At 41.7% G+C, this 13110-nt stretch overlaps 2 protein-coding genes across 3 annotated transcripts in view; one reads left to right on the top strand and one right to left on the bottom strand.

Annotated features, from left to right (window-relative positions):
* Positions 1-369: 369 nt before the first annotated feature.
* LOC308136167 (uncharacterized protein) lies at positions 370-2608 on the top strand. The gene is made up of 5 exons (XM_080504403.1): positions 370-449; positions 1492-1833; positions 1932-2165; positions 2260-2288; positions 2361-2608. The coding sequence occupies exons 1-5, from the start codon at positions 398-400 to the stop codon at positions 2457-2459; spliced, it is 756 nt and encodes a 251-aa protein (XP_080360529.1). The 5' UTR covers positions 370-397; the 3' UTR covers positions 2460-2608.
* A 1901-nt stretch (positions 2609-4509) lies between these two features.
* The window catches only part of rap1gap2a (RAP1 GTPase activating protein 2a), a 44715-nt gene continuing 36114 nt past the window's right edge, over positions 4510-13110 (bottom strand). For both annotated transcript variants that reach the window (XM_080514502.1, XM_080514503.1), the window contains exons 14-22: positions 11640-11726; positions 11390-11530; positions 10068-10217; positions 8765-8877; positions 8569-8667; positions 8305-8425; positions 7959-8061; positions 7758-7831; positions 4510-7186 (exon numbers count right to left, since the gene is read on the bottom strand). In XM_080514502.1, the coding sequence (XP_080370628.1) occupies positions 7178-7186; positions 7758-7831; positions 7959-8061; positions 8305-8425; positions 8569-8667; positions 8765-8877; positions 10068-10217; positions 11390-11530; positions 11640-11726 (897 nt within the window). In that variant the 3' untranslated portion in view covers positions 4510-7177. The remainder of the gene's footprint in view (positions 7187-7757; positions 7832-7958; positions 8062-8304; positions 8426-8568; positions 8668-8764; positions 8878-10067; positions 10218-11389; positions 11531-11639; positions 11727-13110) is intronic.

The following is a 13110-nucleotide window of genomic DNA, read 5'->3' as shown; positions in this document are numbered from 1 at the left end:
GTGTGTGTGTGTGTGTGTGTGTGTGTGTGTGTGTGTGTGTGTGTGTGTGTGTGTGTGTGTGTGTGTGTGCGTGTGTGAGGGAGCGAGGCAGTGATTTACTGGTCACTTCCTTCCTGTACTTACAAATGGACAAGAGCAGCAGCAGCAGCAGCAGCAGCAGCAGCAGCAGGACGGAGGAACAGCAGTATAACCACAGACAACAGGAAGCACAAAGTGGTAGAGAAAGCTGATGGATTCCCACAGACAGATTACAGTTTCAATACGTGCAATCCCTTTCCAACAGATCCAAACAAGTCTCAGAGCCTCCCCCTGACAAGCAGGAACACATAGACCTGATCTGGGAAGTGAAACCAACTTGGCCTCACTCTGGCCAGCAACAGCACCATCGCAGTCAGACATGTATGACTATTTCCTCGGTGTTATCAGCTTTGTTTGCATGTTCCATTCTGGTAAGTAATGTCTTTTTAGCGTGGACATATCTGAAATCTTCTTCGAACTGATGGCTTAAAAAAGGGAAAACAAACTTGATTAAGACTGAAAAATAAACAGTCTGGCATTTTACACAATTGTCTTTGTCGTTTAACGATTTGTTTCATGAGTGAGAAGTGTGCTTTATTTAAAAAAAAAAAAAAAAAAACACACACACAGTTCATGTTTCTGTTCCTGTGCTAATTACATGCTTTTGATGTATTTGGGAAGACCTTTTATGTGCAACTGCCAAAGATATTGTATGCTTAGTTTTACGTTAAAGCTAATTATGTATTCTTGTTTTCTTTGTCTCTATTTGTTACAATAAATTCAGTTGTAAAATTGAACGCTCATAAATTATGATCTCTTTGCTATACGCCTTCAAAACATACATTGTTATGGTGTTAGACACGTTCACAACCTGCTCAGATTCACTTTAGAATAAAGAAGTGATTTTATTTTTAAGCGCTCCAACTTTAGAAAAATAGAAAGTTCAACAGAAACAAGGCATGCAGGTTACAAATTAATAGTTAAATGTCCATAAACACTGGAGAATATTGCTTGAGGTGGAGCTATGGAAGTGAAACAGAAGCAGTGGTTTGTATTGTACTTTATCAGCTTCTTTTTGTGCTGCTGTTCGTGGGATTCATCCTACTTGTGAAAAAATTAATTGTGAACTAATTAAGTTGTTTGTGAGCTTTTATGAACATGGAACTAACATCTGCATAAAGTAAAAACTGAGATTAAATGGATCCTTTGATGCAACTTGGTTATTTTTTCTTATATGTTTTGTTTCAGTTTAGTTTGATAGACAGTTACAAACAAACAAAAAATCATAACAGCTTTTTATTTTAAGGAAAATGAAGTGAGGCTGAAGCATCACATTGTTTCTGTGTCCTATCCATCCCACCCACCAAAAAAAGGGCAACAAAACTGTAACATTTAGTCTTTGGTGAACCTAATAATCAAATATATAGTGCATGGGTGTCTTGTTTAATTATAATAAAAGTTTCCTTCATTCAGGTCTCTGTGTTGAAGACTGTGACCAGGCCATTCTGGCCAGACGACAGGTAGTGTATGTCCCAGCAGGGGGGGCTCTGTCCCTGTCCTGCCTGGTCAGGCACTGTGGACTCAACTGGACAGGCACCTGGGTGAGGAGTAACTCCACGGATGAACACTTCAGCACTGTTAAAGACACTGAAAAGCATAATTTGATGAAAGTGACAGTTTCAGCTGATGAGGCCCAACTAACTTTAAAAATCCTGAGGGTCAAGCATGTCGATGAAGGCTTCTACAGATGCTCTGTCACATGGGACAAAGGTAACACTGACCAGGGACATTTGATGTACGTTAACGTCACAGCAGGTACGCAGAGTCCGAATTGTATGTTGCATATCAGTGTGCTTTTGTGCATTACCTGGTGAACGTAACCTCTTGGACATGTCCCCTGCTTCCTGCTGCAGCTGTCGTCTCTCAGAGACATTTCTTGCACAGGATTTTCATCTGGGCTGGTGCTTTTCTGTGCCTGCCCGTCATTCTGGGGTTGGCTTGTCGCCTGAGTTCAGAGGTCAAGCGTCAGCCACTTCCCAGGACAGAGTTCATATATGCAGCTGTGAGGAGAGATGAATCACACCCAGCTCCACAGCCTCCACCCCGACACCCAGCAGCACAGGAAAGAAACTCTTCCTTTCATCAAGGTAGCTAACAATGTTCGCCTAATTTTGTAGTATATCAGTCATAAAGTCATCATGATACTTCCTATGGTCTCATTGTATTGACTGAATGTTGCAGGTCCCCCGAATCCCCCCCAGAAGACCGAGGTGTGTGAACTTTCTGTTTTGCCTCTGACATTGTGATCTACCCAAAGCGGTGATAGTAATTTCTGCTTTCAGGTGGTGTATGCAGACATTTCCCAGGATGCACTGCAGCAACAAGGAGCAACGAGAGAGCCCGTCCAGTCTATTGTGTACTCACTCGTGAAATTTCCCTGAACAGTGAAGAGCCATTTGTAGAACATTAAACCATTTCTGCATGTTTGAGATGTTCTCCGTCTCCTGACCCTGCCTGCAGTTTGAATTGAAGAAGAAGAAGAAATGTTTGTTTTTTTACAGCGGTGTTAATTACTCTCTTGAACGTTGTGACTGATAAAGCAAATCAGAATCAACTATTCTTCATATGCAAGCACAATTCGCAACAAGTTGGGCAGATTAAAAGAAGCTTTTTGGCGTTGCTCCTGACGGTGACGATTGCCAAGTGGCTTGATTTCACTGGCACTACGAATTGCTTTGCTTTGATACCTGATTGTGGAAAAACAGATTTAGTACAATATACAACAGTGTATTTACAATACTAGGTACTGCAAATAGTCAAACCATAAAGGCAGCTAAAATTAAAAATGTTTCCGTCAATCTGAACTATACAGAAAATAGAAAAATCGCATTAAGTCAGTTCATTAGAGGAAGATCCTCTGCAATATGGATTTTAGCACGACTTTAAAGAAACACATTTTTTTCAAATGACAACAAGAGAAATGCACAACATAAGAAACAAACATTCATAGTCATAACTTGCAGTCAACAGTTGTTTTACACAGGTAAACTAGTTTTAATGCACCGACTGCTGATGCTAAAGTGAAAATTGCTTAGGGTCAAACATCTTTCTGTCATTTTAGAATTACGCGCTTCTCTTGTGGTAAACAAGATAGTAAATAGCAACAACTGCTGCTATGAGGGGACAATAGTTTTAGAGTTTGTTCAGCAACCTGGACATCAATTAGCTACTGGGTGATTTGGATCAAAAGCCATCACAATAAAAACACAACATTTTAACATCTAAACCCAACACTGATCCACGATATGTCCAGGTTCATTAAGTTAATAAAATATCTGGTCTGGTGGGGGGCTGGTCTGGGGCTCGGCGGCTGGGGCCTTCTCTGTCCCGCCGGGGGTTGGGGGGGTGGTGGGGGGATGGCCCCCGGGGGTGCGGCGGGCTCCGCTGTCGGGGCCGGGGGGGCTCCCTGCCCGCGTGGCCTGGGGGCGCTGCGCTGGCAGGTCCCGGTTTGGCGGCTCGGTCGGGGCCCGGGGCTCTGCGCCCTTTATCCTTCTCCTGTGGGCCCCTCTGGCCTGGGGGGGGTCCTCTCTCCGCGCTCCGTCTGGTGCCTTCCGGGTTGGGGCGTGGCTCTCCGGGGGGGGTTGTCGGGGCCTCCCTGGATCCGGTGGGTCGCTGGGTGCCGGAGTGGCGGCGTCCGGCCCTGGTGGCCTTGGGCCCCGGGGTGGTGCTGCGGCCCCCCCACAACAGTTTCATTCACATCCAGAGGACAAACCACACACACACACACACACACACACACACACACACACACACACACACACTCCCACTCCTCATTGACGAGATTGTTCTGTTAATTATCAAAACCAAGTTGTTGTCTGCTTTTGTTGTTGTTGTGTTTGTTTGTTTATTTATTTATTTATTTATTTTTGTTCTATGTCCTTTTGCTTTTTGCTTTTGTTATAATTGTTGTCATTATTTAGGTCTTTTGCTCTGTTGTTGCTCAGGCTGGTCTTAATCTCATGGCAGTTGGAAAATATTTAGATCACTGTGGTTAATGTATTATCAAAAAAAAAAAAAAAAAACAATTGTATGTAGCACTAACAAGGGTATTGTATGTATTTTGTATTTTGTATTTTTTGTATTTATTTTGTTTCACCAAGCCTTTCTCTGTCTCTCCTCTCCTCTCCTCTCCTCTCCTCTATCCTCTCACCCCAACCGGTCCGCAGAATGCCGCCACCTCTGAGTCTGGTTTCTGCAAAGGTTTCTCCTTGTTGAGGGAGTTTTTCCTTTCCACAGTCGCAAACACACCTGCTTGCTCATGTGGATATGTTGGGCTTTTCTATTTTCTCTATAACAGCAAATTGGAATGACTGTAAAGTATTTAAAAATAATAATTAAAAAAAAAAAAAAAAAAAAAAGTTAATAAAATATCAAAAGGTGTAAATTATGCAAGAGTGAGCAAAATGAAAAAGCACACAAATGACACAAAATACAACATTTTATTTTAGAATAAATTCTCAATGGCACATTACATAACCAAATATACATATACAGATTTAGACATCTTTTAAATTAATATATTTCCATTAATCATTTTTAAGTTATTTAGCGCACTCTGCAGAGACATTTTTACATGACATCGATGCAAAAGAAGTCATCTCTGAATAAATTAAGCATATTAACAAAGAAAAAGGCTGCAGGGCGTTTTAAGCAATACCTGCTACAAACTAAACAATATCTGAACTTTTCGCCTCCATCCAGAGGATTTCGATCCCTGCTTCCCTTCCTCGAGGTAATTACTGGCCTTTGCTCTCTGAGAATGGTGTGTGCACGTCAACACATCTTTTTCTAGTCCGGTTTCAAGTAGCTTCCTTGAGAACATATTTATGGTGAGTTAAGCGCTCACCTAAATTACAGCAGATGTTTGTAATTTGAGAAAACTTGGGCTTTTGAACCTTTCTTTACACACTATGAAGCCAACAATGGTTCCCCACACATTAAGATTACAAAGACAATTCTGTATAACCCACCAGTTTGGTCACATTGGAAACAAGCTATCTTCTTAATGAACTCCAGTTTGTGCAGCTCCAGGCTTGTGCCATATTGTGTAGCTCAGGATAAGAGCAGACCTCTGTGTGGTCTGGTTGTGCTTCGACAACTGGCTTCGCAAACAGGTCATTCAATGTCAAATCAGCAAAGCTTTACAAAGTTGTTGTTTTTTTTTTTGTAATAACTGACCACGAAGGAATGTCTTAGTACCAAAATGTAGCAACTCATCTATTTTATTGTTAAAGAGGTTTGAGGAAAAGGTTATTTAAAGCCACAATATTGGATGACTTAACCATGTGAAATAATTGGCACACAGTGGCATGTATGCCAACTGAAATGTAAGATTTCAGTTCTACTTTGTGGCTTTTTTGTCTTCTCACTGAAATAAATTGACATAAAGAGGACATTTTACTGGTTTAACACAACAAGGAGCAGGTGAAAACAAAGTGGATTATTAACAGGCTAATTAAAAGGAGCATATGCATGGATTAGGCAGAGAGAGAAGGAACAAAATTACATGGTTTAAAAAAACAAACAAACAAATAATGCTCACCCCAATATAAATCAATCCCCTCAAAACTGGTGAAAATTCTCAAATTGCCCTCTACAACATTGATGGGATTTCAGTTCTTGGGTACAAAGGCTTTCATTGACATAATGATTGAAGCCAAACCCACATGGTCAGTCAAGGAAAACTCTTTGATTTCACATAAAATGGCCCAATTTAGCTCTAATGACAACAACAAGGCATCAAATATCAAATATTAAAAAAAACAAAAACAAAAGCCTTTCACATTCAAAGTGTATTTGCCATAAGGTGGTTCAAAGGTTCATTATAACCTGAAGCTTTTTTTTTTTTTTCAAGTCATATTCATCAGCTCACATGCTGGGAAACATTTTACACCACGGAGGTTTCCCTGTCAGAACGAAACCGCCGCACACACAGCGAACACCGACACACCGAGCGAGCAAGCTTCAATGGGAGGCATCAAGAGGGTGAAATCTTTATTTCGTGAGTGCAACGTCTATTTTCGGCAAATGTGAGCGTCGATCGGTGACCCACAACATAGCTGTATTCACATTGAGGAGAAAATCGTCCTCTCACATGGTGAGAGACACAGAGACACAGACAGTGAGAAGGAAACAAAGAAGGGGACACACCTGTGGTGTAAAAGGGGATCAGATAGATTGTAAGGCGCAGCTTTGGCTAAAACAGGCTTGCGGCGAAATATGTGTTGGCAGTGTTTCCTACGGTTCCCCGATTGCGCTAACTTTCCACGAACACTTTCCCTTACAGATCCAGAAACGCTGCCACTGTAGGACACATGTCATGTTTACTATGCAGTAGACACAGTGCAGCAGCGAGCAAGGTTACAAAAGCATCTCTGAAATGATACGCCTCCTTTAGAAAAGCAAGTACCTATGCAAAGAAAAAGTTCAGTCCCTACAGTGAAGAAAGGAGTGCTGCCGCCTCCAAGGCTTTGCTACTGTAAGCAAACTGTACACTGAATTTCTGTGCATGTGTTTCTGTGTGCGCGCCTGCCTGCTATTTTGATGGGGGGGGGGGGGGGGGGGGGGGGAGCAGAACTCTCAGCAGACACGCCGCTCGAGGGAGAAGGCAAAAGGAAACATGTTGATGTCTGACAATTCTTTCCACAAGTGGAAAAAAACTGTGACAGCTGGCTGGGAAAAAAAAGAAAAAAAGAAAAGAGTAACAGTTCAGCCATAAACTCATGTTAGTGGTACTTTACATCAACGTGTATTAAGATGTTTGAGAGGAAGTGGAGGCTCAGTCTTGCTCAGAAAAAACTCTCAACATACCAGCCGCACCAGGCCTCAATGTGATGAGAGCAAATAACAGCTGAGATGCAGCACTAACTTCTGAAATGCACGCACGAACACAGTTATTTTTAGTTGGGTTTACAGTATGTGTGGGAACTCTGGTGCAGTTAGTAACCTTGTCAAGTTATCCTCGACTGAGGAAGTGGTTCTGCAAGTGGTTTTGTGGCTGTTGTGGCTTTCGGGGTGTTCTTTTTTTCTTTTTTTTTGCAGCTCCTTCGGCCCACGTTATCCCAGCGTTGTGCAAATCCACGTTTTCCCATCCGCAAAGCTACTCCGGCTGGAGGAGAAAAGACAGTGAGAAGGAGGTGTTCATTGATAGAGCGCCACCATCTGGTTTGTGAGATGATGGTTGCAGGACGAACAGAATCAGCCAAAAACGCATCACTTTTTCCCTCTCTGCATCAGAAATGTAGTGTTAAAGTATGCTTTAACATCAGCAACACACACAGAAACGGAGAACAAAGAACATTTTCTTGTTTTAAATACCCAACCAATAAACTTATTAATCCATATCATTGCACTTATTTTGAAAATAACATAGTATTTTATTGTTTTAATAGTAGTACTCAATCATGTATGAGCAATCTATGAGGTAGGTTAAGGCATATCTAGAGAAGTTTCCTTGAACTACAAATGGTGAAAGATGTGGGATTTTAATCGGTCTTAAGCTACTTCATGAGAATTGATAGAATTGGCAAGTGACTGTGTATCTTAATAAAGATTTGTTCACGACAATTTAGAGTTGTTTCGTGGGTTAGTGAGGGAATACCAGACTAAGGTGTAAAAGTGACTGCTATTGTACGAGATAACAGGAAACACTGTGAACAAAACAGCTTTGTTGCACTCACAGTCGCAGAAGAGTGGCTCATTTTGTCAAAGCGGAACTTCAAGTTTGACCTTGGTGATGTCTTACTTTTCCCATCTGCAGAATACAGAGGAAAGAAATGCAAATTCAACACAGGAATTACAAACCCTGTCACTTCTGACATGTCACACTGCAGAAAGCTGCCGAATGTATGAGGCGATTACTCCACAACATACAGCTTTACCTGTTGGACTGCGGCACATGATGACCGGGGTCCCTGAAACCTGGCAGTCAACACTGAGGGCAGGGCTGAATGCTGAGGAGGAGGCCACAGACTGATGGCTGGCCTGAGGGAGGCAGAGGGATAGTTAATATAGAGGAAAAGGTTGAGGAAGAATTAAACTAAAATTACATTCCACTTCCCAATAACAAAGCAAATGGCTGTTTTGGGTTTTGATACAGGAGGAAGTAGCACAGTGAAATTATCCTTTACTTTAAACTCAGTCAGCAGCAATAGGCAGCCACTGTGCCACTCCTAGAGACTACTATATTTACTACAGGCTACGTTGATTTGTTCAAGAATTAGTCACCGTTTCTAGCTCTTCCAGAGCTTCTGTTTCTCCCGTGGTGCTGCTGAAGCTGCTGGTGCTGGACGAAGAACGAGAGATGTTGGGCCTGCTGCTGGTGCACTCCTTCATCTTAACAAATGGCCTGTTGATGAAATGATGGAGGAAGTAAACATGGGAAACGACAAAGAGATTTCATTATGCGTGCAAATATCAGGACAGACTTATATTCAACTTTAACCAGAGATCAAGAGTACCTCCTTATACACCACCACCGGCCTGTCTTACCTCTCCTTGTTGGGGCAGATTTCAGGCGAGCTGGGATTGGACGACGTCTCTGACCTCATCTCCTGGGACAGCGAGCAGACCTCGGTGAGCTTCTGGTCGCTGCAGACAAACAACCGAAATGTCGATCAAAAACATTCAATGTTTTATCACTGGCACGAATGCAGAGTCATATTTAAAAAGAGTCCTAAACGCTCACCTGCGTGTTTGTTTATCTGACGTGGATTCTGTGCTGGAGTGGAGACGAGGGAAGAGACCCGAGCGTCGTTTTACTGGACTCTTCAGAGGAGACTTGGCTGACATCACAGGAGGCTGAAGATTACGTATCACAAAGTTGTACTTCACGTGTCAGTACTTTAACATATCTCTAAAAATGAGCTGACAAATGAAAACACTGTTCAAACTTTGCATAAACGTAAAGAATCCCATTGATTGAAATGACTGCTGAATAAGTGTTCTGATCAAATTTAATCAGGAAGCTCAGGTATTGTTTTAAGTGATGACAACTTGTACTCAATTTAGCTGAAAAGATGAGTAGAATTCATACAATGTCCGAGCACTTCATTTGAAAAAGAAGCTTTTTGCACTAACATTGAGCCAAAGCTGATCATGACCATGTTTCATGCTATTTTACTGACTACTTGATGTAATGTTCAAGAGGAATTATCATTTGTCTCAAAATCATTGTCAGAAATTTGCACTGGCTTCAAGTTAAGTGGACTCGACTATAAAATACAGAGTAGATGAGCCTATTTTCACATTTCTTACTTTTATTTCTGTACGATATTTTGTATTTGTACCATAATTTCAGTTTTTTCTGGGATTCACCACCAGTTTATCATTTCTTATGTCCTTTCCTATTTCATCCAAAAACTTGCATTTTATATTTTGTTTTATTCATTTTTCAGCATTCAATTTCCATTGTTTTTTGTCACTTTAATTGATTACTTTGTTTTGACGTCTTAATTAAAAACAACAACAAAAAACCCCCAACACTTTTCTGTATTCCCCAGTTGCAGTGATCAAGCTTACCCTTTAGAGTTGTTGTTTTTTTTAATCAAACTTAAGAACTTTGAATTGTCCCTCCATTAAACGTTTCATTTCCAAGTGTGTCCTAAGGAGCTGGGGGGACCCCGGTACAGGTTTTTTTGGACTCTGGGGGAAACCAGAGTACTCGGAGGAAACCCACACACAAACATGCAAACTCCACACAGAACTCTACAAATTCAAACTGAAAATAAATCCTTTAAATCTGATGTTCATCACAGATAGAGAGACTTTACCACATGGCTCAAGGTGAAGTTTAGTTATGGATCACATCCATGCCCTTACTTAGACAGAATAAGGTTCTTCCTCAAGTCCATTTTTAACTTACATTATTCAAAGTTTACATTTACATAACATCAGTCAGGTTCAATCGTATGCTGACTTGACCCCGTCTCTCTTTCCAGTATAATCCTCATCTTTTCATCCTCTCAATCATCCTCCTCCTGCTCACTTACAGTGAAGGTGCTCTTTGTGCATTCACTGGTACTCTGGGGCAGCCCTCCCCCACTGAGGCTGGCTGGGACCCCTCCTCCTACCCCAGGGCTCCTGTGGCGGTGAGACCCCACCATGGTCTCCATGGAGTGGCTCCTGACACGCATGGCTCTCTGGAGAGGCAAGAGCACATGGTAAATGAGAGGGTCAGGGACAGGAGGAACACAGGGGAAAGGAAGCAGGTGGGTGAAGGAACAGCAGGTGATAAAGTAAGGACATCCATCTATCATTCCATCCACTCATGTTATTGCTGTACCCAGGGTCACAAGAGATTCTCATCTGACCTTGAGGGAAGGTTAAGGTCACAATAGAGGGAGAAAAAAAAAAGAAGAGAAAAGACATACTATCAAACATAAAATACGAATTGCACAGCTCGTGAGATATACGGTGGGAATAGTTTTCTTAAAATATTATTGCAAGAACAACCAACAGAGGGCGCTGTTTTCCTAGAAAGACGTGCAGTGAGTTGGAGCAGATTGGGCATGGAGCCTGTGGTGGGCTTTAGTTTGGTTCATGAAAGTTGACTTGACTTGACTTACGTTTTTATTAATTATATTAACAGTCAGCATTCTTAAATGTCATGGAAGATGATGTTTTCAAAATATTTGATGTCAACAATACGTGAGATGAACCCAAATCTTTAGAAAGCATAAACACAAACAACATTACATGAAATTGTGTTTATTGTTGAACAATTAAAATATCTTGCATTTACAAGTTTACAGAAAAGTAATACACTGCAAAGGAGATGATGGCAATGAGAATAGCGCCCCCGGGGACTGTCTGCAGAAAGTACAAAGTAGCTCGCCACAAAGCCTGTGAAGAGTAGAAGCCAAATTATCACATTAGTCACACTTCTAATCATTTCTCTCACACACACACACAGATGGAAACACACATTTTAATGGTCCTATTAACATGAATTAGCCTTCAGTTTAGGACATAAGAGACTGGAAAGCCACTGTGCAACAAGAAAGAGTTACACAGTGAGAGCAAACAAGAAAAAAGAAAGATCCACAAAGACAAAGTGGCTGCCCATCGCTCTCATGATTGCTGCAGTGTTTGGCATTCAAATTCACACATATAGCCAAACTCCTTGAAAGCAGAGAAAATCTTTGCCGTTGACGTGGTTTCAACACCTCAAGTCATCCTGCGAACCTGTGACATTTAGCCGACCTACAACAAGAAAATCTTGCACTCTGGCACTACAGCGACAGTGATTAAATAAATGTCACAGCGCTGGGAAAAGACTGCATGATGTACTTTGGTCTCGGCTCATGTTCACCTTGAAGGACTCGAGCAGGCCCCCGTGTCCTCCGTTCTCCAGCTTGTCCTCCTCTCCCACCTGGCCCAGGCCCAACGTGGCCTGACTCTGCCTGTGCAGCTCGTCGTGCAGGTTGTCCAGCAGTGCTGCCCGAGTCCGTCCCTGAAAATCAGTGTCCACACAAGCACAGACACCTGTGAAGTGAAAAGCATCAAGACGAGGAGGCTGTGAATGAGAGAGTGGTTGTAGGGTCGCCGAGTGAATTTGTCACCTCGAGTTTGGCAAATTTATCAGATTTGTAGCAGGCGTTTTCAGCATTGATCAGCTTTGTCAGCAGGAAGTCTCGAAACTCAGGACCCTGGCGAGAGCGAGAGCGAGAGCGAGAGCGAGAGCGAGAGAGAGAGAGAGAGAGAGACAGAGAGAGAGACAGAGAGAGAGAGAGGGAGCAGAGTAAGATGATGAACAAGGAGCATGGGGGGAGGGCGGTAGTGAAGGGGATGGAAAAAAGTGACCTTTATTAGCACCGTAAAGATTCCATTGTCGCAGTACACTGTCTGTGATTATGAGTCTAAACCTCTGTGATTTAAGTCTCTTTCTGCATTCAAATCCACCCCTTTGTCTTTTTCACTCTCAGAAAGTATTATAATCTTCTGAATCATAACGACAGATTCTGTCTCCAATGAAGTTTCCACCTTTGGCGCTCACTCAGAGAAGACAAAAAGTTTCTTTTACAAGACAAAAAGTTGTATCGTGCCCATTATCAAGATCCTTCCAGCTTGAATCCATATTCACTGAAACATGGTTTTTGAATACGGCAAAAGGACGAACACGCAATTTACTTGAAGTTAACTAAGACGACAGAAAAAGGGTTAAAGTAGCTAAATGTTGACAAATTCCACTTCACAGATTGCCAAAGGTCCGTCTCAGAAACAATCACTCTCTATTTTAAGAGGGGCGATGCGCTGCTTTTCCATTGGATGCAGTTGCCAGGCAACCAGCAGTGATTGCAGGAAGTTGCAGGGAAGTGAGTTTTGGTACCTTTCGACAGAGCTGGGTGACTTTGTTTCTGCCTTTCCAGTCAGCACAGAAACGAGACTCGTGTGGATAGTTTCATCTAATTCTTCAGCAAAAATTTATTTTTAAAAAGTGCAATCCTAAAACTATGCTGTGAACCATACATCTAAAAGTGATCATGGTTCTTTCTCCCACGGCTAAATTAAAACATCAGTTATAATTTCTGATTGAGGTGTGCATTTATCGAGCATGTTTCCAGCTTGAAGCAATTCAAAGTGCTTCACAGGAACATTGGAAAATGGAAACTGCAAATTGAAATTGAAAAAACCCCCACATCAAATAAGACAAACAGAGTGAATGTGAAATTGAGAGAAAGACAAAATGAGAGAAATACATTTATAAATATAAACAAACAAGATGGCATGGTAAAATGAGAAAGGTAAAATTACAAAATATATCAATATAATAAAGTTAACAGCGCATAAAAAAGTAATAGACAAAAGAGAGAGAGAGAACTGATATTGAAAACAAGAACCAGAGAAAACTCAAATTTAGACAAAAAAAGTGATTTGGAGAAAAAAAAATAATACACAAAACAGCTCGACTAAATAATAGTCACCGCAAAGGTTTCTGCTACAAGTTCTGTCAAACTTTAAGACACCCAACGCCACAGTTTGTGTCATGTTTTTGCCAAATAAACCATTTTCCTTCCAAACCATATCGATTGA

The sequence above is a fragment of the Blennius ocellaris genome (assembly GCF_963422515.1).
Source record: "Blennius ocellaris genome assembly, chromosome: 2".
NCBI lineage: Eukaryota > Metazoa > Chordata > Actinopteri > Blenniiformes > Blenniidae > Blennius > Blennius ocellaris.
The sequence above is the reverse complement of the archived record's forward strand: the minus strand, read 5'-3'. Positions and strand labels throughout refer to the sequence as shown.

What these genes read in the sequence shown, in the direction of transcription:
- LOC308136167 (XM_080504403.1), top strand. Translation starts at nt 398, where the DNA reads ATGTATGACTATTTCCTCGGTGTTATCAGCTTTGTTTGCATGTTCCAT. An exon ending in GTACGTTAACGTCACAGCAG is followed by an intron (nt 1,834 to 1,931) that starts GTACGCAGAGTC and finishes TTCCTGCTGCAG; the next exon opens with CTGTCGTCTCTCAGAGACAT. An exon ending in AAACTCTTCCTTTCATCAAG is followed by an intron (nt 2,166 to 2,259) that starts GTAGCTAACAAT and finishes TGAATGTTGCAG; the next exon opens with GTCCCCCGAATCCCCCCCAG.